This window comes from Trichoplusia ni, chromosome 23, assembly GCF_003590095.1.
Source record: "Trichoplusia ni isolate ovarian cell line Hi5 chromosome 23, tn1, whole genome shotgun sequence".
In the NCBI taxonomy this organism is placed as follows: Eukaryota; Metazoa; Arthropoda; class Insecta; order Lepidoptera; family Noctuidae; genus Trichoplusia; species Trichoplusia ni.
In genome coordinates, this window is record NC_039500.1 from 4073088 (window position 1) to 4098881 (window position 25794).

General features: G+C 37.3%; 1 protein-coding gene across 6 annotated transcripts; it reads left to right on the top strand.

Moving 5' to 3' along the window:
• LOC113504803 (atlastin-like) lies at positions 1-25769 on the top strand. 6 transcript variants are annotated; one of them, XM_026887259.1, is made up of 13 exons: positions 1-140; positions 15004-15057; positions 18573-18608; positions 21318-21541; positions 21857-22003; positions 22316-22471; positions 22735-22884; positions 23239-23377; positions 23565-23749; positions 23868-24089; positions 24261-24475; positions 24999-25065; positions 25638-25769. In XM_026887259.1, exons 1-13 carry the CDS (start codon positions 86-88, stop codon positions 25764-25766), a joined length of 1779 nt encoding a protein of 592 aa, XP_026743060.1. In that variant the 5' UTR covers positions 1-85; the 3' UTR covers positions 25767-25769. The 6 variants fall into 6 exon arrangements, with proteins under 6 accessions (XP_026743060.1, XP_026743065.1, XP_026743061.1 ...); XM_026887264.1 differs by lacking the exon at positions 25638-25769 and adding an exon at positions 25237-25447 and having other exon boundaries at positions 2-140; XM_026887262.1 differs by lacking the exon at positions 15004-15057 and adding an exon at positions 311-413 and having other exon boundaries at positions 48-140.
• Positions 25770-25794: the final 25 nt, after the last annotated feature.

Consider the following 25794-nt stretch of genomic DNA (forward strand, 5'->3'; position numbering starts at 1 on the left):
GCAAAGTTGTCAACTTGCGTCGTGTTGGAAAAATTTTACGTCGCTATGTTCAGTCCAGTCAGAACTCGAAATAAATAAATTGAATATGGCTGAAGTCGAAGGACATAAACATCGAGAAACTAATAACCATGAGGGAGAAGGTAAATGTTGTTATGATATTTATGGTTAGGACGCGTGGTTAGTGAGTATCGCGGACGTCAGTGCGGATCGGCTGCGTTGCCGTGGCCCGTTACCCTCGTGTTACCTTTGTGACATTGAAATTGGGTTCTTTTTATAATTGCTGCGTGGATTTGTGGTGCTGGGCCGCCAGGAGCGGAGTGTGCCGCCCGCCTGACGCGTTGAGTGGTACCGTTGGACGGTCGCACGGACTGTAGTGATCATGACGGGGGACGCGGACAGGAGCCTCCACTCAGGTATTCCTATGTTATTGTTGTAATACTCGATATTAGCCGAGGTTAAGTGCGTTTAATCGTAATTAATGTTGTTTATTTGTGCGGAGTTAACGTCGCGACGTGTTGAACTTTGCTCGTACGTTGTGTGTTATTGCATTAATTTAAGCCACAACACGAGCGTTAAATGTTTGGAATATTTCCTTTCTTATCCAATTAGAATGTTTCGCAGTGTGTGAAGAATCCAAAGCTGGTAATTTGCCAGTCATTAGAAGATGACAAGTTGTATCAATGTGATTGTTATACTGTGTAATGATGAAATTGAATACAATACATGACTTATCAAGGTGCATTGATATACTATTTAAAAATTATATATTATTACTGATTTTTCCCATTGACTCTTGATTTTCAATGTGTTATAATTATTAGTGTCATATACATTTTTTGATCGTAGCATCTAACTAATACAAGACCCATAAAAAGTTAGAAAACTATCTTAAACTATGTTCCTAACTTGGAACTTGATAAATGGTAAAATCATTTTACTTTTTGTATATAAATTCAAAAGTTGTAGATTATTATTAAATATCTTGATTGTTATAACATAAATGCTCAACAGATTAGTTCAGCTTTCTATACAACTATCTAATGTCCACATATCTATAGACTCAGTATATCACTTAGCATTTATTTTTTTACAATTTAATTATAATCATAATAGTTGGAGTACCTAACGTTTCACAAATACTTATTTTAACATTTCTATATATTTTGTATGGTAGTGTATTTTTTGCAGATGTATAATAAGTCAGAGAAAATTCATAAAACAATTGGAGAAATCTTTTCAAGATCTTTTATGGAATGATATAAAAACTAATAAAAAAATGGAATAAAACTGAAACCTAAGAGTAACAATTAAGATTTCTATAATATCTTGTCAAATATATTCATTTTGTGGTTATTATTACACATTGAATATGCCTTGACCCCTTCAAAGGTTGTCTCACATACAAAAATAGATTGTTTTCATAATGTCATTTATTTCCATTGAAAGAATACAGAGGTGTGGTAAATTAAAATAATTGTTACGCTTTCATATGTATACATAACAATAAATTATTTTTATTTAATCAATATGATATCTCACTTTAATTTCATTTGTGATTTGTTAATATCGACAAAAAAGCTTGTTCGTTTACTAAAGTTATGATTTTATATGTATTAGACAACAAATATTGAAAGTTTTGGAGCGGCTTGATGGCCTGCAAAATATGTATAAAAGGAAGGTCAAAGTGAATATTAAAGCATTTAAGGTCAGATAAAATTCAGCTTAAAATAAAATGCAAGCAACAGATTGGGACCGGTCCTATGTATGATATATTTATACTATTAATAACTAAACACGTGATTTATTATCTTTGCTTCATGTTAAATTGTCACCTGGTTTATATACCAGGATGATAAATTCTGTTTGCAAAAAGAACAAACTTGTCCAGCTAAATATATTTCCAACAAATATTTTGTAACACAAAAAGTACACACAAGCAGTTATACCTGTTTCCGAGTCAGTTTTTGCGCCGCCTTCCATCTTATTATTATTTTTTATGCACGCCTCGTTGCCAACATTAAGAATTAATTTCAGTTAGTTGCAAAGTTTTTTAATCTACAGTCTTAGCAAAAAGTTTTTATGTAAACATTTTTGTCATCTATGGTTTTTCATTTGCGTTTCATTTCGTATATTTTATTGTTTATAAAATAGAATTAAAAATAACAGATCGGAATGTATTTACTTAAGTGGTATTGCATGCAAATTACACGTAACGTATAATTTTCGCGCTCAATCTGCACGTCGCGACAGCAAAGCATAAACTAGGTCACAGGTCATTAATGAGGGTTTACGACAATGACAATTAAGTATACAGCTCTCTGGCCTTCGGTAAATTATAAATATTTATATGAATACTAAAATGTATAATTTTAAATCATACATTTTAGTGAAGGTCCAGAACCATAACTGGGTCGCTTCCGATAAATTAAACAAACACTGTTTTGAAGTTTGAGTTGTGTAAATATTAGCACATGCGCCTGCTAATGCATACGCATGCCTATTACCTGTTGATACACCTAATTTAGTTACACTTTCAACCTTCGTACCTTGATAGTGGAGGAATGTTGTAACTCTAACTTATAGGTACATACGTACTTCGCTTAAGACATAAAAATCGCTGCCTTACAGATATTTAAGGCTTATAAGCCTTAAATATCTGTAAAGGCAGCGATTATCGAATTTATTTTACAAGTCATTGCTGCTTACCAGTAACTTAACCAACGCAGGTAGCTTTCGTATGTCTATCACAGTTACCTAGTTAACTATAGAGTTCACACGCTCTCGGTAAGCCACAGTATACGTGTGTCCGTGTGTAGCACAAGTCAAAATAATTAAAAATAAATTACACAGTTGTAGTTCAACGCCCTTTTAATAGGCTAAGTCTGTTCAAAATAACGCTAGATTTATGACTAGATTGCAGTCTAGATACCTTGTTCCGCCTATTACATTAGTTTTAAATCATGTTGAGGCGTGGATATTTAAATTAATTATCGGAATTTAAAACACTAAAGGCAGTTTCCTCAAACATATATTATTTAAAATCTAAATGAACTTTACCAATAATGCAAACTAGCAACCGGCCACTCAGCCATTAAAGTTTCCGCAGGAATGTGGGTTTCCATTAATCCACCTATTAATTTGTTATGCAAATTAATAACAGACCATTGCAATGTAGAGGATACTCGCCCTTCCACTTTCTGTGCTGTACGATGCGCTTCAAACCGATTCAACCGTAATTGTTTTAAATTTGAATTCGCTATCACGCCTATCCGGCGTAATTTTACACCATATAGGACTCGACATTTTGCAAATGACAGTCCCTGACCGGCATTTCGTTTGCCCTGTTACCCACTTATAAAATGCTTACGATAGTGAAGTATGTATGTGTGGGTAACCTGTCCACGTATGCGGCAGAGATCTCCAAACCTACTTTCGTCTTCAGCCCAGCGTTGTCGGCCGGCTGCCAATGTCCGTTTGTGTAAAGTTCGGGTCACGCTCCCATTACAAAGCCTACGAGCATTTCCTATTAATGATTAATGTTAGAGAACATTTACGATGCGGATGACCGCTGAGAATTTACGGGAACTCTCCATGAAGCCATCGGATTTGGCTCAAATTGCCAAAACTATCCTACGAAAAAATATTTCAAAAAGGATGGATATGTTTATGGACAAACAAAGATAAGTCTACCTAAACAATATGTATACAAGGTCTGAATATTAATCCAGTTGTATGCATGTGTCAAGTAATGGCAATTGGTAATTTATTGTTTTGTATTCCCCTTAAACACCATGCATACATGAATGGATGTATATGGATGTACCAAGGACGATGACACGCGAATAAAACCTTAGAAATCGGAATTCCTTTCGAATTCATCAAGCGTTTACATCGAGAATAGCCAAGGTATCCATCATTCAAAAATCCGCGATTAAAACATCAACTGACAAATAATAAGGCTTCTATCAGTCGGTCCCTCTGTATATAGAATAGTTTTGACGCCCACCATCTCGTATTGCGTTGAAATTATTATGTAACTAAATGCCTATGTAAAATGCCTTTCGATCCCCTTCGAGACAAAGCCATAATCTCCTTTTGAACAACATATGATCAGGGCCTCTTTTGGAAGAGAATATCATACGCAAAAAGGTTTTATTTTCAAGTAGGCCCTTTTTCAGGCCCTTCCGAAAGGTTAATATTAATGACAGCTGCGCGAGTCTTCGAGAACTGGCAAGGAACTCCACTAGTTACTCTTTAAAAAAAGCCAACATATGTATAAAAACCTATGAGCTTTTAAAGTAAACTTGTTACTCCGAAAACGAGGTGTTTGGAGAATAATTCGTTGATCAACATCTGTAAACACCAGAATAAATCTGGTGTTTTTACTTTAAAGTGGTCGTTATAAAACGCAATTTATGTTTTCATTCTTGATTGTATAATAACAAGACTATCATCCACCACCGCCCACGGAAACTGATCTGTTTACTATTCTTAAACCGAGACTACACATTCAGTAGCCAATAACTACTAATTATATCTGCATCTGGGTCGAGTTATTGCTGGTTATGCAAAGCAACAGCTGATTTAAACTAGTTGCTAGAAATAAATATTCCTAAAGTTAACCTCACCTGCCAGAAATTCATTTAATTCTAGAAAACAACACCAATTATCATCTGTAACTCGCAATAATTGTACAAAGGTTGTCCCTTCGCTATTGCAAAAGGCCTAATATCGGTGCGCTATATTTTATTCGATGTGTCGGTCAGCCGGTTTTCGAAGATAATTTGAGATAATTTGGTTTAAATCAGACATTCGTATTTGTAACTTTAGAAAAGCTGTTTTATTGCTTGTTAATGGTGAGCTCGGCGGGTCTCATTGTTAAATCTAGATATAAATTTGAAATAGAATAATAGTGCTAGGTAAAAGACATTAATTTTGTCCTATAAAACATGTAATATTTCCTCAAAACGACTTCAAGGACTGTATTTACCTGTATCATTTGTCAGATAGTAATTCTTGAATCGTCGAAAGCATGATTAGAGAAAACAACGCGTCAGTAGCTCTTTATTACCACCCGGTGCGAGTTAAATTATCAGACTTCTTTGTTCAATCAATCACGCCTTAACGATGAAGTAAATATATAAGGATTGATTCCGAAGATTTTTCTACAAAGTTACAGCTTGTATTATAGAATAACATAATATACCTTAGCCTCCTAAAGTTAACGTAAAGGAATACAAAAAGCTAGTGTACTAAATATATCTCTACAAGTACAAAATCGCCTTTGGATTGAAGTACGGCTTACAATACACAAAATTAGGTACAAAGATCTCGTAAAATGTAATACAAATAATGACGTAATCCTTATTACGAAAAGTATCCAACAAAGTACTCTTGTATATAAGAATCACTTGAGATATTAATAAAACACAATTTGTATTGAGGGAGAACAATGATGGCGGATGTTAAATACTATATAATGTTGAGGTATTCAAACAAAGGGCGTAATGCTTCGTAATTAATTAAGTTTAATTGCAGTAACAGATTTTACTTGATCATAATATTGTTGGTTGATGTTTTAACTAGTCAACTGGTTGTCGGGAGGTAACCTTCCGTCGATATTATCACGTTTTTTTGTTGAGCCTTTAGTGTGCCACTTCTCGACAGAGGTTTTTCTTTGATTTTTCCATTCGGTCACGTGTTTGTCTTCTTCCGGCCTTTCTTTCTTCTTCTATTTTATGCATCCGTATGCATCCCCTTGGTCTCGCAATCGTCCTCGTCGCCACCCATGTTTGATGGTACCCACCCACCCACTTAAGGTGACAAAAAGGAATGAACTTTAATTAAAAGAAAATACGTTATTAAATGTATTGAATCCCTAAGTAGCAATTACTTTTAATAATGCATTCCATAAACGTATGCATTCACAAAAATGTTGTCGAAATATGAAACCTTCTGTGTACATATATTTCACAGTTACGCTAAACAATTCAAGATCAAATAGCTATAAAACAATTTATATCGCAAGTTTAGTGCATTTGCATTAAATTTTCAAACATAAAACTCAACCGAGTTAGACATCCATGTTGGAAACTAACATTTTAAGAGATTCTCAGTACATCTGTTTTATGCAGGTCCAAGTCTGAAATTCGATACAGCTTCGGTTATATTTGGATGGGGTGTGATCTCTTTCATATTAACATAATCCAATTAAAAACATCAGAACCCGGTCCTTATGAGCAATACTGAAGTAACAGGTTCGGCAGCCTGTAAAAACATTAAACACCTTTATTCCAAGGGATTAAGTACGAATTTCGTTGAGTCCATTTTTGCCATTATAGCCGGGGCGTCGGACGAGGTGGGTCCATTGACGTGACCTTAGTAATCAGCCAGTTTGAGTCGTTGCGTGATGTTACATACGTGTTATGGCACGGTGGCAGTACGCAGTGAAAGTCTTGTTGTTATATCGCCTGTAGATTTAATGCGTATTTGAGCGAAAGAACCGTGTCAATGTTTGCGATACGTTCAATGATGAATTTATAAAGAAGTATAAAAGTTGGACGTTAATATGAATTGCTTATTTGAGTCGAATTCCTCCTTAGATATATTCCTTTTATCACGTTTTACCGAGGTATTAAAATACATTATACAAGATAGACGTTTTATCTTCCTAGTTTGTTCTGCCATATCCTTACAAATATGACAAGTGGTATTTTGGGATTTTAATTCTATAGTTATTCCATAATTTTTATTATATCTAATCTCATCATTAAATGTATACGAGAGGTTTCAATTACAATGAAATCACCTCGCTTCCTGCATCAACAAAGCTTGCATACATCAGTTCCACAGTACTCAAGGCTCTATCGATTAGAATCTACTCACAATCTATTCTAACCTGTACGGCTAACGAATCGATTGTCTTACCTCCGCATAATGGACATTATGACATTGTTCACAGCTGCAACTGTTCTTGGTTAAACAAAACTTATAAGAGAATAATCATTGTTTATGGTTTGTGTGTCCGATGTGAGAAAGAAAGGATGGAATGATTGAGAGGCAAATGAGACAAACAAAGCGATAGAACTTTCTTTAACATTGTTGAGACATCTTAGCGCTTTGAAGTGCTTTGTTTCCAGGGATGAATTTCGTTTCGAAAAGGAAAATAGTTTTTAAATCATTTTTTCCCCATTACTGAAATTTCAAGATGTTATTTGCCTCAAAATTAAGTTCCACGAATCTTTACCCATAAAAATCGTCAGAGCTTATCTCAAACAGATCTGGTTGTAGTACAATATCAGCCATTCCTACAGTCGAACGACAACAAAGGTAATCAATGCCTATTGTGACCGCACCACAGGAATGCCAAGACTTCCTTTTACACACGCCGGGTAATACATACTCTTTACATGTCTTTAAATCAATATCCACTTACTTGCGGTTCGGTTGAATTATTATATTTTGAAGGTGTGGATGTGGGTGGCCGAATTATTTTACATACATCTGGTCTTGTCTTTGTTGATATGATTATAATATGTTCGAACACTGACTGGGGGTTTCAGAGCGTGTCATAACAGACATTCAAAAACATAGTCCACTCTGCTAGGCAGCTTAGTCTTGCTAACTCTGCGCTGCAATTAAAGCTAAGTAAAACAGATTAAGTACTCTTAAGGAGAGCTTAATGATGATATAAAAGCCCGTCATTACCCACTCATCTCATCCTGGACGCGAGCAGTCTCGCAACGGATGCAAAAAACACCAATACTCAGAAGTATTTATGTTTACCTAATGACAGCCGGTCAACCATCTTGCCCCGTTGATTTAGAAAGCTGTGCGGCTGGTCGCGCAACTTCTAAATTACTACACACATGTCTGTTTCCGATTGTCGCTACTCGTGTCAAAATTACGGATGTTAAATTGTAGGACGTACCCGTTTTGGTGGTTGTTTTGCCTGGCCGAGTGGTAATGTTTGTTGTATGGTAAATACTTTCATTTCTATTTGGGATTGTTGCGTAAATGCTTGACGCAGCTGGTATGTGTGTTATTGTGTTTTTCCAGGTCGTTAGACTGACTGTGGCTTACACGTTTTGTAAAATTCTCTTAATCATATAGAGTTATCACGATTAATCTGTTTAGGCCAGGACCAAGTCCGACTTCATTTTCGTGAATGGACTGCTTAATTATTTATTAGAAATCCTCCTCTTTGTGCCTTCGAAATTGTTTTATAGAATGCTTTCAATAGTTTCAATACAGGAGTGCACGCAACCCGTTAACTTTCAAGTATTACGAGTAGATATTGTGTACGAACGGTTCCACACAGTGAACCATGGACAAGCACCCATTAACATAATACGCATGCATCTAGGCGTCACTTTTTACTGTTTACGTCGCTTTGTGTCACACACAAGCCGGATTTTATTGCCCCATTGACCGCACTTTACCTCGGAGAGATTGTGATAAGCGAAAAATCAAGATCGTTTGATTCAATTTAGCGGAAAGAAATTTACAGCGGTAAAAAGTCTTAAAAAGCCTGCTATAAATTCATCGCTCGTCCTAGGAAACTAGGACCGGAAGGCGTAATTGCACAATGCTGTTGTATTTTAATGTTATTGCCAAATACGAGCCTAAACCATTCGCCTTCTACGGTGATTTTTTTCCTTAAATATTTTACTGGAAATAAAATACACGAAGATGATGCTTTGATCGTTTAATGATTAGAAAAAAAACTGCAGTTTAAGTCAAATCGTTATTTAAGATTAATTCCTTTCTTATATTAATAACCTAATGCTGTATGCCAGCTCGAAGCATACCATTTCTAAGGATCGAACAAAAGAGACTATTCAAGTCGGGGCTCTGGCTACTCGCCTAGCTTCTTGAATAATGTTTTGTGTTTCAATAAACCAGACAGTACACACCCACTTGATGCCAAACTATTGTTGAGAAAGTCTACATTTCTACACAGCATTAGACAATATTCAAGTGACCGCTAATATTTTATGCCATGTTTAGAATTTTGACAGTTAGCCATTAACTGACCCTGGTTATATGATCAGAAATTCAGAATCATAAAATACCCGCCTAGGAAGCGGTGGCGAGACGACCTTAACGCTTAGCACGCAGGCTGGTTCCATGCGGCCCAGAATATAGAGTCGTGGAAGGATTTGGAGAAGGCCTTTGCCCAGCAGTGGGACACCGTAGGCAAGGAAAAAAAAATACCCGCCAACGTTTTCGAAACTTATTAATTCATTGATTTTGTTCATAGGCGTTCAAAAAGGGGAACGTGATGCTACTGAGATTTTCACACGTTTTTATTTCTACCTCTCTCTTTATAAGATACGTGTTAAATCAAGCACTTCGTTATCTCCCATCATCTCTCTCTATTTTAATATAACTATTATGGCCTAACACGGAGAGGGTCATAAAGTGTTAAGTTCAATGGTCCGTATTTAAATACAGTTATAAAATTAAATTATAGTAATATATCGCATCGAATAGCCGATTATTTCTTCAGTTATAAAGTGTCGTAATAAATCAGTATTAAATATGAAAAAATGTACAGAAATTTGGACAAAAAATTATAATATTTAGGTCGTCTTGCGTGCAAGGTTAACAATAATAAAATATTTTATATCTTTTGCGTGATATTATACGTAACAATATTTATGTACCTACAGGTGCATTTAGTAATTGCTAATTAAAAACGCTGAAGTGTTGTCTACTAATTAATATCATTATCAAGGTCATTTGTTGCGGATCGAAGATTACGGCAATGCCTATATTTAACGTGTAGGAATAATTATTTATAATTGAGTCTCATTTATTTTCCTTCCTAAAGAAGGCTAAAATGCCTGACTGGTCTAACAGAATATACATAACTAGCTGTTGCCCGCGACTTCGTTCCCGTGGGTAGAAGAAGATGTAAGTTATGATTTATACCCGTCCTGTTTTTTCACATTTTCCATTGTATCTTCGCTCCTATAAGTAACAGCGTGATGGTTTATAGCCTAAAGCCTTCCTCGATTAATTGTCTACTCAACACAAAAAGAATTTTTCAATGTGGACCAGTAGTTCCTGAGATTAGCGCGTTCAAACAAACAAACAAACAAACTCTTCAGGTTTATATATTAGTATAGATATACCGTATTTCATCGGAAACAGTGTATCCATTCCCTCCGTTAATTAAAAAAGGGCTATGGATCGATTATGGATACTTTCAGATCCAACTTAAAAGGAGGCCAAATAAATCAAATAAACGTCACTTCATTGTAATATGATATTACACATTTAAAATAAATTAACTTATAGATCGTGCCCGTTCAAAGCTAACTGCTATATAAATTGTCTAGTTACCGCCGTAAACAATGTACCGGTTTTATGTATCCATGCTCGTACATTGATCGATAATTATTGGTCTATAAAAACATGCGTTTTTTGTCAAATTGACGTCATACAGGTACGACACTCTAATTAATAATGTGCTGATGAACTATGTACCCATTACTGGTTTCAGATTAAAAAATGCAAGTTATTATTGGTTGACAAACTTGTTACGCTCATACCCGTTGAAGCGTTCTGGTGACTAAAACCGCCTTTTAAAGAGCGATATAGCATAGGTTTTCAAATCACCCAAAATATAACTGTACATATAAACCTTCACAACGATTACGTAATGCAGTTGAATATTGTTTGTTTATTACTTTGTCGAGATAGAATACCTAGTAATATTTATCACATGCATTCATTCTACGTGACCTTGTCGAGGCAGATAAATTTGAATTAATCTTTATACACTATCTAAAAATACATGCTTGTGTGAAAACAGCTTTTGATTGGCAGAATTCAATTAACGATCCCAACATGTGTTTCTCTATCTTTTGAAATAATTTATCTAAATTACTTTGTGATTGGATTCGGAAATAAACAGACCAGTAGCCTAGACTTTAATTACATATTTATGAAAAAAGTAAATCCAGTTCTTACATTTCATCCTCATTATTTGGTGTTCTACAATTCTACATCATGCCTCGTTCTTTTTATTTTTCAATTCGTTTTTGTTCATTTGTCAGTAACTTGTGTAGGTAGAACCCACCCACAGTTCGACCGAACACAGGCTGATATCTATACAAGGTCCTATCAGTCATAAAATAAACTTGTAATGCCGAAGCTTTTTAAATAATCATAACTTCGTACCGCAAATTGAACTGGTGGTAAGATGCAAGATGTTCTCTTTCTATACGAATGTAAAAGGGAATGCTTAGTTCTTATAGATACCATATAAGGTAATATGGCGTGCGATCTTAGTTAATTTCGTTTGATAAGGCCATCGGTATTAACTGTATAAGATCGTATACACTGCAAACCTTTTATTTATTCAATTCAAAAGGACATACAAGGCTTTTGATTTAAAACCCCTTCGAGCCGACTCATTTGATCAGTGGAGTTCAATCAAATCACTCAGCGTAATCAAATTTGTTACATTTGACGGTACTTACGTATCAAATGCAAAGTGAAATTGATTTCTCCGTTAAAGTTTAATTTCTTTATCTATAATAACAGAAGTGTGCTATGGTTCGATAAAACTTGGTCCTTCGATACATAGTGGGATTGGTCCTTTGTGTCACTAGAGTTAATGTAGAGGTATTATAAGTGGTAATGAGACCCTGGCGGTCGTGTTTCACGTTTAGCGAGAACCACACTTGTGGTATTGTGTCTTGTCTTGTACATTAAGTACCCTTTCATCTCATTCGTGTGTGTTAATTGTAACCACAGGTTAGGTTAGTCTTTCTTCCTTCTTATTTATCTACCTATCTATAATTACAAAAAAAAGTCCTTTCCAGCCGCGTATTTTCCGTCGTTGGTTAAGTAGGTGGAAATTTATGTATGTAAACATGTTTACACAGTTCTCAAATGTAATGATTTAATATAAAAGTAATATATCAGTGTTAATATTCGTTTGTATTTAGTTCTGCGACACAGTTCTCCGATTACTTGCACGATAGCTTATCAAATGTGTTGTCGTTAATCGTATATTTATGAACGCTGTTGCATTTATTGGATTCGATGTACTGGTCAATTGTCTTATCAGATATTTCAGAACTTTATCGCTTTGGTCATATTGTATGATGCCATTAGGAACAATACCGGATGGTCTTTTGTGGTAAGCTTTGTTTAAAAATCGGTTCTTCCGTTTTCTTTAAAATTCACCCTCTTTTAATGTCTCCTTGCTGAACTTTCGTTAGATATTAAAAACATTGTTAATGAACAGTCCTACTAGTTGCATGGGAAAAAATACGAACTAATTATTGTCCTAAATAGATTTAACATAATTTTATGGAATAGCTAGAGTCATAAATAATAATTTTACAAAATGCTAATTTTTTTTAGGTACATTCTCACCCTAGTATTTTATTTCTAAATACATCAAGTTATTCATAATTACTTTTCGCGGAGATAATGTCGTGGAACTGTACCTGGGCGGCGAAGCACAAAGCCTCCATCTGTATCTCGGCACAATCAGCAGTGTCTCAGACGAGCCTGCAATTAACACGCATCAAGTTGACATTACATAAATACGTCGGAATGTGGGGCATCGCTTGACATCGCTCTGTAATCGGTTCACTGAACTCATTTAAATAATCTTCGCGTCCTCGTCTGTTGGTAATATATGTGCTAGTATCGCCACATCGCTGTAGTGTACATTTTCGGTTGTCTATTTCTCTGTACTTTCTTTTCGTCTATTTGATGCACGTGACTTAAATCATCCATCCATAAATTTCCCCCTGCCTTGTTCATACGATCATGATAGTATGCCAAATGTCTACGTTTTTATCAATTTGTAGGCAATGTCTTGCTCTATATAGTCTGTATTATATTATTACCACCATGCATCACAAGCCGGATGCTTGGGATCCGATTACTTGAGGAATATCAATGTCAAACGACCGATCTTAGCAATGTAATAGTAATTACAGATACTTTATTCATTGTTTATTTTAATTAGTTCAAGTTACTGTCATGGTTATGGATAAGTACATGATTTGCTGATGCTATTAAATTTTAATACTGCCTCTAAACGCAACTGATATTGTCCACAAAATACGTTTAGCCAGTAAATACTGTACCGGTCCTTGTTGAACACACTTTGGAACTAAATGCGTTAACTGAATTTCTTGAACGCATATTTGGAAAGAAATCCGGCTGTTATTAATATGTGTTCTTTCCTCTAATGGCTTAATTACATTAGATGATACCTCGCTGTATTAATACGGTATGCTATGCTCATTCACTTTCGAACTGGCACTGTTTTGGAATTCGAAGCGATTCGCTGTGTAGTAAGTTCATTCTATTAATATTATACAATTATTATACTGGGACACCTTTTCCCTTGGATTTTGCCATTTTTTTATTAATTTACCTTTGTCTGTGGCACTCATGTACTCGTGGAATTTCTTCAACGATTCCGATATGGTAGAAGCCGCCCACCATGTACCACATCACCTCGTCTAGTTCTCTTGCCAACTCTAGAAAAACAAGCTGCTTACCGAGCGAAAGAAATGTGACGTCATAGAAATATATTAGAATCGCATTAACGGATCATTTGCGGTATATTTGGCATGCCTACCATTCACACTTGAAAAAACCACAGGACAAGCATTGATTTGCCCCATGCGGTATCAATTTCGTTTTTTTTTCTGCTCATGGAAGCACTTAAGTCGTATATTGCGATGTATTGGCCTGTTTTAACCTGGACCATAAAATATTTATCAAAAAGTATACGCCTCTACCTATACCGGCGATCTACCTATACCGATACATATAACAGAATTATTTTCAATCAGCACACAGTTCCCGGTTATTGGGAACATGCCAGCCATAACATTGTCCGGTGTAGTGCTGTGTTACATGAAACACGTAATGAATTGGAACTTATTTCTGGAGGAATAATTAGAGTTCAAGGTAAACCTATAACATCAACTGCAGAAATTGTTCAAATAAACTTTGGTCGTAATTATAACTCCCAATTATAAGCACTTGAGATTCTGTCCCACCTTATTCTCAACGCTTGCCTCATAGTGATTAAGAACCTAGCTGATTCATTTACGAAGCTTCGGACAGCTCTGACGGCATACCTGTCAAATAGCATAAATAGAAATTGGACAAACATGAAACATCGTATGTCACTGCTACGTAGACGAGCATACTTGTAATTGATCGACAAAACCGGGCAAATCTTAAATTGTATTTGACCAACGTAAAATCCCGGATCATTCAAGGCCAGGATGACGTATCATAACGTTTTGCCGCATTAGGAAGAAAATCTAAATAGTGTGCGGTCTATTTGAGAAAGATATAATTTTGATGATCAATTCATCAGTTTGATGAAAAGAGTTGGAATATTTCCGTTATCATTGGATCCGGTCCAAGCAGGTTATTGACATAATTTAACTCAGGTTTGGGAGCTCGCCAGACCTGTGTTTCGAATGCATCGCTAATTTCTCATTGCCTACTAAATGGCTTCGTCCAGTGAAAGTGTCATCAGTCAGGTGTACATCCTTCATAACATCATTAATAATTACAATATAGTACCTTTTGAGTCTACTACAATTTTTATTATTTGCTTATATAATCTAAATTCAAATTACGTCTTGTGTTTTGCGATGCCTAAAATTTATAAAAATTGTTCCGTTCCTTTAAAGAAGTTTTCACAATGGCTTAAGGTGATTAACATAAAGGTGCTTTACTTTTAAAGGGCCAACTGGCCACCGATCCAATACAATGTCATGTTGACCTAAAACCTGCTGACTGGTCTTTTGGTACACAAACCGCTGGCCCTGGCTTTTTGTAACCCCTTTTTTACTTCGTCAGTCTTCGTCGTATTTTTTATCACGTGTGATTTATGATCAGACCCATCAGAAATAGGTCATATTAATAACATCAGGAGGTTTCGGCATTTGTTTTAAACTTTTTGAGCAAACAATATTTGAACTGTGAATTATGTTCCAGGCTATGAGGTGGTAGGCAAGCTGAGTTTGCGTGTCAATTATAAAGACATACAAAGTAAGTGTGTGAGTCTGTCTGTGTGTTAACTTTCCGATGTGGAGTACTTAACATTGTTGTATCGAATGCTGTTTATCGATGTTTCGGCTTGTATATATCTTGCGGTTCTTATTATTCTCTATACCTATAGACTTAATTAATTCATTAATTAGAGGTTTGGAGCTAATTATTATGAGGTAAATATGATTTATCTTGGTTTTACACATAGTGATGTAATGAATAAATCAAAATTAATTATATTTTGCAAATTGAATTAAAGGCAAAAACACTTTATTATTTAGGTACCATAATGCGATAGCTTTTTATGTATAATATAATTAATAATTTGTCACTGTCATCGGTTTTTAGACATGAATATAAAAATAATATCTTTCAATTTTAACTACTGTGTAAATTTTTCCGTATCTATTTTTATTTAAAACGGAGGTACCAATGACCTTTAACCTTGATGCAAATTAGTTTTCGTCATTGAATACTGTTTCGGGACTTTGGTCGGGCTTAGTCTCGTTACGAGCGAAATCCTGTCGAAAAAGGACAAGTATTAATGATAGCTGTATAATATGTTTGGCATGAATATTACTCTTGGATGAAAGGTTTGGTCCTCGGTGTATTTGTATTTGTTGTTCTGTTATCTTCCTTGTAAATTTCTAGATTTTAACATGCTTCATTATCATTATTCTGTTTATTTCACGATATTTACCCCCTCTACTTCATCCAATATTTTATTGATACATTGTTATTTTAAAAATGTAAACATTTTCAAAACGTTAAAGTTAAGGTATATACGAATGACTACGGTGAATGCTTGGCACGGTGCATAGTCTGCCAGCACAGCGCACTGACAGATGTTAGTAATGATTTTATATGTTAAATGACAGTATTAAACTATCCATCTTGCTTTTATTTTTATAATTTGGCTAGCCTTGTGTTGTACCTACAGTTTCAAGTTTGCGGTCCATTTCTGGTCCTTTCAATCGCGTGGTCCTTTTCCCCAAATTTAATGTTATTGATTGATTCGTTAGTTTATTATATTCACATGATTATCATCATAATATAATCGTCATTAACTCCCGCATCTTTGACAGATGATTTACGCGGTGTCATGAGGGTACACAATTTTATGATTAGTCATAAATGTAGTTAGTCAATAAATATTTATTTGTGGCCCATTTGTTATTGAACATTACGAGTAATTGCGTCATTATCGTCATGTTTAATTATTTTTGTAACTTGGTCACGTTTTTACTAATGTTTAATACTAATCTCCGATTGTGCAGTGTTACCAAAAAGTAATGGAAAAATCTACAATACAAAATGCCTTAGTAAAATTTATCTAAAACGAAATATTTTTCAGTTACATTTTATTTTCCACATTTTTGAAGAGAAAAACGTATTGATACATTTCACAAAATAATCTAAATACATAAGTTCAAAGTTGTTTTTTTTTTTTGTGAAATCGATCCACTAAAATAATGAAGAAAGGTTCGGTATCAAATATCACCGTGAATCAGTGATTCGAGTGAATTACAATTAGCGCACTATGCATTGTTTGTTCAAATCATTAGCATTCAGTACTTATGTAGCGCCATTGTTTTCTATTCCGATTTCTGACTGTTTCCACAATTGGACCGACATTTTAACACGTGTTTTTTTACGTAGACCAGTGTTAAATTACAGTTTCTCTGTTAGCATATACGTACCTATCGTCCATCGCCAGTATATTACATGCTCAATTATAGTTAACTGCTAGAACAACTGCTGCTTGTTATTGACTAGGTTTAACTGTGCTGTAGGCGTGGGCAGGGCTTTTTATGGACGCAGTCACGACAATGACACACGAATTACTATAAAACGTTTTCGTGTTATGTTTTCTTAATAAACTTAATTTAGAATACGCCTTAAGTGTGTTCAAATTGTTACTCGAATCGTTTAAGTTCGTATGTTCGTATATTTCCACGCAAAACGTTTGCTTAAGTAAATGGCGTCATTACTGCAACTCAAATATCAAGTGTTTGCATACTTTGTACATATAAACACGGGAACAAGGTAAAGTGTCCTGGAGTTGTCAAAAAACTTTTGGGCCACGTATACCCCTTAACTGGAACTTACCTGAGTAGGCGTCCGACTTTTCTCAGGTCCTCTACCTGAGAAAAAGTCGGAGTCCAAGAAAAATCCAAGTGTGAGGTCGAGATTTTCTTTAAAAGTTTGTAATGTAACTCCTTGTTCATAATAATATCTTAGTATGGTAACTTATATTCAGTCTAACTAGAATCCGAACCTAACATAATATAAGGAAAAAGACAAAAAGAATTCCTAGTTTACTAGATATCCAACATAAAGGCGTAACACACCCGTCCGCAACGATCCGGACGCAGACGTCTTGACCTTCGCTACGACACGCGAGGAATTATCCTTAATTAGCGGAGGCTAGGATATCTATTGTTACAAGTTTCCGTGTTGCGTATGCCAGCATATAATGCAGGAACTTAACACTACTCCAGTGACCTACTTAACATGTATTATATGTTATTTGTTGTCATGCGAAAATCACCTTTATTTCTAAAGCTAATGCCAATGTCAATGTTATTGTTGTTTTAGCTGTCAGTTAATCTCCTCTTAAAGCACTGTCAACTGCTGTAATTCGCTGTTAGTCTTAGCATGGTGGTTTGTACCGTCAAGATCCGACCCGTCACTTTATTTCGAGCACATAACGCCAGATGTTAGGTTTATTTGGTTAATGCCCAGCGATCGGTACGTGTGGCACGTGCCTTCAGATTAGACCGACTTCCGACACTTGTAAGTTGTCACACTTGTGATGATCAGCCGTGACGCACAAGTGACGTCACATCAGCGTATGGATTACCAACAATTCTTAAACTGAGACTGTTACAAGTGTGGCTCTCTTCTTCGTATAGATCTTCTGAGCTATACTTTCCCCACACATGTGACATTCGATCGTATGGAGAGGGTTTCGATGAATGTTCTCCTGAAATAAGTAGAGCACCACTATATCACGACCTAGTGGAACATTGAATTTGGCGTTTCACCGTTGAAAGATAGATTTTCATCATCCACTGACGTGTGTTCTAAAGTACAAAGCTTGATGATATCACTAGATGACACGCCAGAACACGTGTGATTGTACATTACTCACTTCTCCTGATTTATGAACTTTTATATATTGTCAGAGAGATGCAGAGTTCGTGTAACCTGTACCTCTTGAATCTTTATTAACCTAGCCTGGGCTTGAAGATCTAACATTATCCCTGAAATACCGAGTACATGGGCCCAGACCACCATTAGCTGAATTGATCAAGTTCTATCGTCATTCAATTGACAATACTCAATTAACCCCATATGCCCTTTATGCCCATGGACCTTCGTCCGCTTCTGCTAGGTGATGACCTCACTCTAAAATGTTTAATAAATAGCCCTTTTCCGCTACTATTGATGACAAGCGGAATATTTTTTTCATGCCTACTTTTTAATATTTATCATATCTCTTTTTTTTCTAGCTATATCCCAGCCTGATGCCAAGTTAGAACCCCCAAGTAAGTCTCAACTTCGATTCGTTACTGATTATTCTCTTAACAATAGATTTTAAAACCGTAACTTTATATCGTCATACCGTATTGGCCTTTGTTTAAATATTAACCTGCGCTTTGTTTTTAACATTGCAATGACTAAGCATTATGATACATTTATTTATGTACTGACAAATAACAAATTCTGCTGTACGCCAACTAAATTCCTTCAATGGTAAGCTTGTATGCAAAAAGGGGTGACTTTAGTCAACACACTGTAACTTAATACTGTATTCCAGACTGAAAAAAATATTCTATTGACTTGTTTATACTAGGTCTCCTGTGTCTGGAAAGTAGATAAAGAGAAATAAGTTCACCTCTCAAATGGATTACTTTATCATATTTTATGGCCTACTTATTTATCTAATCAAATTCAGTGTCGAAGCTGAAAGAAAACACTCTCGTTTTCAACATATTCACAATTGATTGATAGCCACAACTTTTATATTATCGCAGGAAACAACAGAGAAAAGATACTGAAGACAGCTTGATTTAATAATAATTATAATATGCAGCACATATACTTGTATAGTACCGTTTTTCTCCATCCCTATAATAAGGCACGGTATTTTGAACAGCTGATAAGCATCATAAACTCATATCACCGGTATGTAAATGCAATAAGGTCGATTTTAGCTTGTCGTTGCGCCTGGCCTGCGATCAACGGTAGCAAAAAGAAACGATACCAATACATTGCAATGTGTCGTACGATAGTGATATTATCAACTATATTATCTTTATTGGTATATCCAAAATTTATATGAATAATTATGTAACTTCCGTTTAGTTTAAAGTATTTGTTGGTGGTCCAAAGAAAATAATATAGGGTTTTAATCACACGCGAAGTATTATTTATTCACTATTGTTACATTAAAATACCATTACAGTTACATTTCGAAACCAATGCTGTTGGAAATATGTTAGCTAATTATAATCTATAGTACGGTATTAGTATTTATTTTGACAAAAACCGTATACTACACATTATGATTTATCCTCATAATTAGCTTACGTGTAAGAAGGACTCATTTTCGTACGCTAAGCATACCTACACGATTTTAATATCATTAGGTTGGCTTTGTTTTTGTATGACTCAATCATACAAAATGTAATGATGATACATTTATTCATTAATTTTGAAATATGATAATAGCTGCCATTAAAAGTAGCCGTATAATGAATCCAGTCAACTAAATCTTGCGGCCCCAATATAAAAAGTTAATACCGAATAACACTAGTTATCATTACTTTTTGCTACGTCTCTAATATGCCAAGCAAAAAGCATTTATCTCTGAACAGACAAAGTCGCGACCTTGACATAAAAAGTATGATGTACGCATAGCAAAACTCCTATAACATTACATCCACTTAACTAGAAGTCTCCATACGAAAATCAACCTTACTGACATAGAGATAGCTTCTATATAAAAGTTCAGGCTGATTTGCTGTCGACCCGCAAACCCTCGTCAGAATAACAATGGCGGATGAAAAGGAAGAGTTATGGTTTCAGAAGTATTTATCCATGGATGCTATTGATATCCAAATTGTCTTTGATCTCATTTCGTCCTGGCCGACTTTCAATGTTACATAGACTTGAACATTGGGGGCGACTTTATGACCGTCGACTCGTAATATCCATTATTAAACGAATCCTTATTTGTATTAAGGTTTCTTTACTCTTCATTATTTATTATTTTTTTAGGTCTGGCCTAAATTTTACTCGACACAATAATACTACTCAATGGTAGAACAAAAGACGTAGATTTGTATTCCACTAATAATTTGGAAAACTGGTATTTTGAACCTAACGATTATCAAGTCAGGTTGAGTGGGCTTCAAAATTTGTTTCAAGATGAAGAAGAGTCTTAATTTTCGGGCATAAAATTGGTTTTCTCATTTAACATTGTGCGAGTACGATACTTAAACAATAATCGAAATGGTCAATTAAAATCGTTGCAAGTTCACATCGAAATTATATTGAGAAATTTCTGACAAGACTGACAGCGTCCTGCGGTTCCGTCTTACCTTGTTTGTCTCTTAGGATTCGGAAAGTGAATTTAAATATCACAGAATCTTATTACTCAATTGGTGGAAATATATATTTGAAGACGCTTTTTGAAATTAGTACAGCTTTAGGCTTAAATCCGGTAAAAAATACTCATCCGTCGAATTAACAGCCGCACTATCCAGTGCTGCATCTCGATTGCATATTGTTATTGTTCGTTTTTAAGGCGGCCACACTAATACCATGATCCGTGAATTTCTACTATTAAGCCAGGCAGGCGTATAGTCAGGGTTCTGTTTTTTCCTTTAAGATACGGAACCATAATAATACATCTTAATTTATTATGAAAAGTTAAAGCTAAGATAATGCCTTATAGGATTGAACAAAGCGCCACACGTGTCCCTATCTGGCGCATATCTCAGCGTTAATCCGCGACCTCAGGCGGAGGTCAGTTGTAAGATAACTGCGTACAATACACGACAACCTCGCACTTTCACTAAAGTTTAATCACACAATATTTTGGTCAACCTTGTTAATAGCCAGAATTATTAAAATTTATTAAAGTTGCCTTCAAAAGTTTTTCGAATATTGAATAAGTCGTAGTTGTATTCCGTTCGTAATGTAAACAGTTTTTTTGCAACCGCCCTTAACGGAGATGTCTTTCCCCCCAGTAACAGAGAAGCCGTCGGCTCCGCCGCGCAACGGTCCGCACGGCGTGCAGGTGGTGAACACGGGCCCCGACCACACCTTCAGCCTCGACGAGGACGTGCTGAAGGAGCTGCTGCTGCAGGACGACATCAAGGACCGGCCCGTGGTCGTGCTCTCAGTGGCCGGCGCCTTCCGCAAGGGCAAGTCCTTCCTGCTCGACTTCTTCCTACGGTACCTTAATAATAAGGTGAGATTCCGTTTTGTGTGTACTTGGTACTGTCGGCTGATTGCGACCGCGTTGAGATCAAAGAGTGCCGACATTTAAAATTTTATAATTGTATTTGTAATTATTTTTTTTCGTAAAACAAGTATAATAATATCTTACATAGGTACAGGCATTTTAACACTTTAAATATATTATCTGTGGTGAATTAATGTATGAAACCTTGACTAAAACCAGATCTTTTAAGTACTACCCAAAACTGAACTTTAAGCTGCAAACTGTTAAAAGAACTTATGTAAAATATTTGTAATTTGAAAATGTATTGTTATGACTGTACAGTATGGGTCCGACGGCAGCATGGACTGGCTGGGCGGGGACGAGGAGCCGCTGCAGGGCTTCAACTGGCGCGGCGGCTCCGAGCGCGACACCACCGGCATCCTCATGTGGTCCGAGATCTTCAAGGCCACGCTCGACAATGGAGAGAAGGTCAGTTCAAGACACATTCATGTGTTACTACACTATAAGTACTTAACTATAAAGTCCTATTCCTGAACAGTCACGATCGTTGACCGGACTTTTGAATACAGAGGTTGTCATCAGTGTTGGTAGAATTGCGTACGATTTTTTTCACTTTTTATGAGGAACAACTTCCACTTACAATTATTTAGAAATAACCGCCGCTTATATTCATCCGACTATCACGGACGATCATCTTGTGATGCGTCATATGCGGTGAGCGATAGGATGATCGATATTATGTTCTAAGAAGCTAGTTTAATCCTTGGTGTACTCTGTCAGGTGGCGATCGTCCTGCTGGACACGCAGGGCGCGTTCGACAGTGAGTCCACGGTGAGGGACTGCGCCACCATCTTCGCGCTCTCCACCATGGTCTCCTCCGTCCTCATCTACAATCTCTCGCAGAACATACAGGAGGACGACCTACAACATTTACAGGTCAGTACTAACAACATACTGTTATGTTTTAAAAGATGTCTCGTTACTAGCAACGCCATCTACCGTGTGGCATATCCGTGTTAGAAATTAGTTTGTGGAAAATCAAATGGTAAATGACCAATGGTCACAGTATCCGACGCGTTTCGGGGAAAATGAAAATTTTGGCTTCCGTGTCATAAGAATTAAATCTCTTGTATGAGAAAAATCTAGTTTCACTAGTAGGTGAAGACCTGCGGCAGTAAAATTTATGTTGTTGTCCCCAGCTGTTCACGGAGTACGGGCGGCTGGCGCTGGAGGACAGCGGGCGCACGCCGTTCCAGCGGCTGCAGTTCCTCGTGCGCGACTGGAGCTTCCCCTACGAGGCGCCCTACGGGGCTGAGGGCGGCCGCACCATCCTGCAGCGGAGGCTCAAGGTCACAACCACTAGCTTAGCACTCGTAGACATCATCGAAACTTTGCTAAACACTTGTCCATATCTACTTATTTATTACGAAAGGAAATTACTGAGTTACACGAAATGTATGAAAAGTTTCCTGAAACCTATAATAAGTGACGACCCCAAAAACCTTCTAAACAAAATGGGCATGGTTCAACCAGTCTGTTAACTAGCTTTCTTAGCTGCAATTGTAATAAATAAAATACAGCTGTAAGGTAAGGTCTATTCACTATGGTAGAGAAGCTTATCAGTTGGCTCCTGCGAGATTGTGGTTTTTCATACCAGTTTCGAAACGCGTGTGAACTTAACGCCTTCTGTTTATGTGTGGCAGGTGTCCCCTCACCAGCACCCCGAGCTGCAGTCCCTGCGCAAGCACATCACGTCGTGCTTCTCGGAGATCGCGTGCTTCCTCATGCCTCACCCCGGCATCCGCGTGGCTACGAGCCAGGAGTTCGACGGCAGGGTCAAAGGTAACTACTACACTACCACACTACATTGAGGCATGGATCAGGTGTTACATGATACTACGGCAATAATTGCCCGAAATTGTGATGATCTCTGCGAGTCTCTTAACATGATCATGATTCATAAATATAATCTTACAAAATTCCCCTATCACCGCAATCGTCCCAATATAACCACAAGTACACGTTCCAGACATCGAGATGGAATTCAAATGTTCGCTGCAGCAGCTGGTCCCGATGCTGCTGGCGCCGCAGAACCTCGTGCCCAAGCTCATCAACGGGCAGAAGGTGCGCGCCAAGGACCTCGTGCAGTACTTCAAGTCCTACATGAACATATACAAGGGCAACGAGCTGCCCGAGCCTAAGAGCATGCTTGTGGTGAGTACATACTCCGCAATCTTTAAGTTACTTAATTTTTAATTTATTGCATTGGTCTCAGCCCGATTTTCAGAGATACACATAACTAGTAAAACTATATCACCACCTTATGTCACAGGCGACAGCAGAAGCTAACAACTTGACAGCTGTGGCCGAGTCTAAGGAGTTATACACGAAACTGATGGAGGAGGTGTGTGGCGGGGCGAAGCCCTACCTGCAGACACAGCTGCTGGAGGCCGAGCACGCGCGGATCAAGGACAAGTCGCTGCACGCCTTCCACGCCAAGCGCAAGATGGGCGGCGACGAGTTCAGCCAGGCCTACTACACACAGCTGCTACAGGTACGAGGCACGCCGCTGTATAACTAAGTGCTTAACGCATACTAGAAAAAATATTAAAAAAAGCAATATTAGAAGTATGTATGTATTGTACTTACAAAAGCAAAAAGAAAACTAGATTTGCGCTATATCGGCTACATTTCACACTTGGCTAATGCATGTGTTCGTGCGCAGGACCTGGACGAGCAGTTCGTGCAGTTCCGCGCGCAGAACGAGAGCAAGAACATCTTCAAGGCGGCGCGCACGCCGTCCGTGTTCTGCGCGCTGGCGCTGCTGTTCTACGTGCTGAGCGGGCTGGCCGGCCTGCTGGCGCTCTACCCCGTGGCCAACCTCTGCAACCTGGCCATGGGGCTGGCGCTGCTCACGCTCGTGCTCTGGGCCTACATCCGGTACGCATCCATAGCCAAGCAACCACATGGCTGCCCCCAGACACAGAGTGCCGAGCATGCTAACAAAACTCACATAAAAGTCAATGCTGGAGATCAATTATGATGGTTGCACCACCTTATATTTTAACAATATGAACGCCTCCACATAGCTTTTAAACTAGCTGTTGCCCGCGACTTCGTCCCCGTGGGTAGAGATATGAGTAATGTTTTATACCTGCCCTGTTTTTTTCACATTTTCCATTGTATCTTCGCTCCATTAGTCACAGCGTGATGGTTTATAGCCTAAAGCCTTCCTCGATGAATGGTCTATTCAACATAAAACGATTTTTTTCAATTCAGACCAGTAGTTTCTGAGATTAGCGCGTTCAAACAAACAACTTCAGCTTTATATATTAGTATATAGATAGATCTTTGAATTATAAAAGAGACTGGGCACTACAAGACATCATTTTCCTACAAGAATTTTACTCAAATCTGTACAAAGCTATACAAAAGCTTTGCTAATGAAAAATATATGTTACAGATACAGCGGAGAGATGCGAGAAATTGGAGTCACAATAGATGATGTAGCAAACGTGCTGTGGGAGAATGTGAGTTATTTCAATTTGCTATGATGTTACATTTTCATAAATAATTAGTTAGACAATCAAGGTATTCTTATGAGACTAGATTTCATCACCTTCCGACTTTCAATTTTAATAGATTTTAGTGGATGCTAAATAATATGCTACACGAGGTATTTCTGTTTCCGTGACCGCTAGGTCTTGTGATATGCAATATGCCATGACGGATATGTGGGCGGCCTTTTCGTTTTATGAAGTAATATTGGAAAATGTTTGCGTAACGGTGTGAATTATATGAGGTACGTGTTATTAAATACAAATAGTGTTTAGGCTATTTATACCACAGACAAGACACAAAGTTGAGTCTTGTTTCAAGACACCAGTCGCTACGGAGGACTCTGATCGATCATCTGATTACATTTCTTACAAGTCTGTTGTTGACGTGAGCGACACCAAACCAATCTTACAAATAAATAGCTGCAACAACTGCACTAGTAGGAGACTTATCAGACGTCTAAAGATGACGTACAACTATCATTTTAATTATTAGTACAGCACTTGCGATGTGAATATTAATAAGTGTGTTTGCGGTGTCGCAGCTAATGAAGCCGATGTACCAGACGTGCATCGAGAAGGGCATGGAGCAGGCGGCGGCGGTGGCGGCCGAGCGCGCGCTGGGCGGGGGCGGGGCCCCGCACGCCGCCAACGGCAAGCACAAGCTGTTGTGATGGCCGCCCCGCCCCGGCCCGGGCCCCG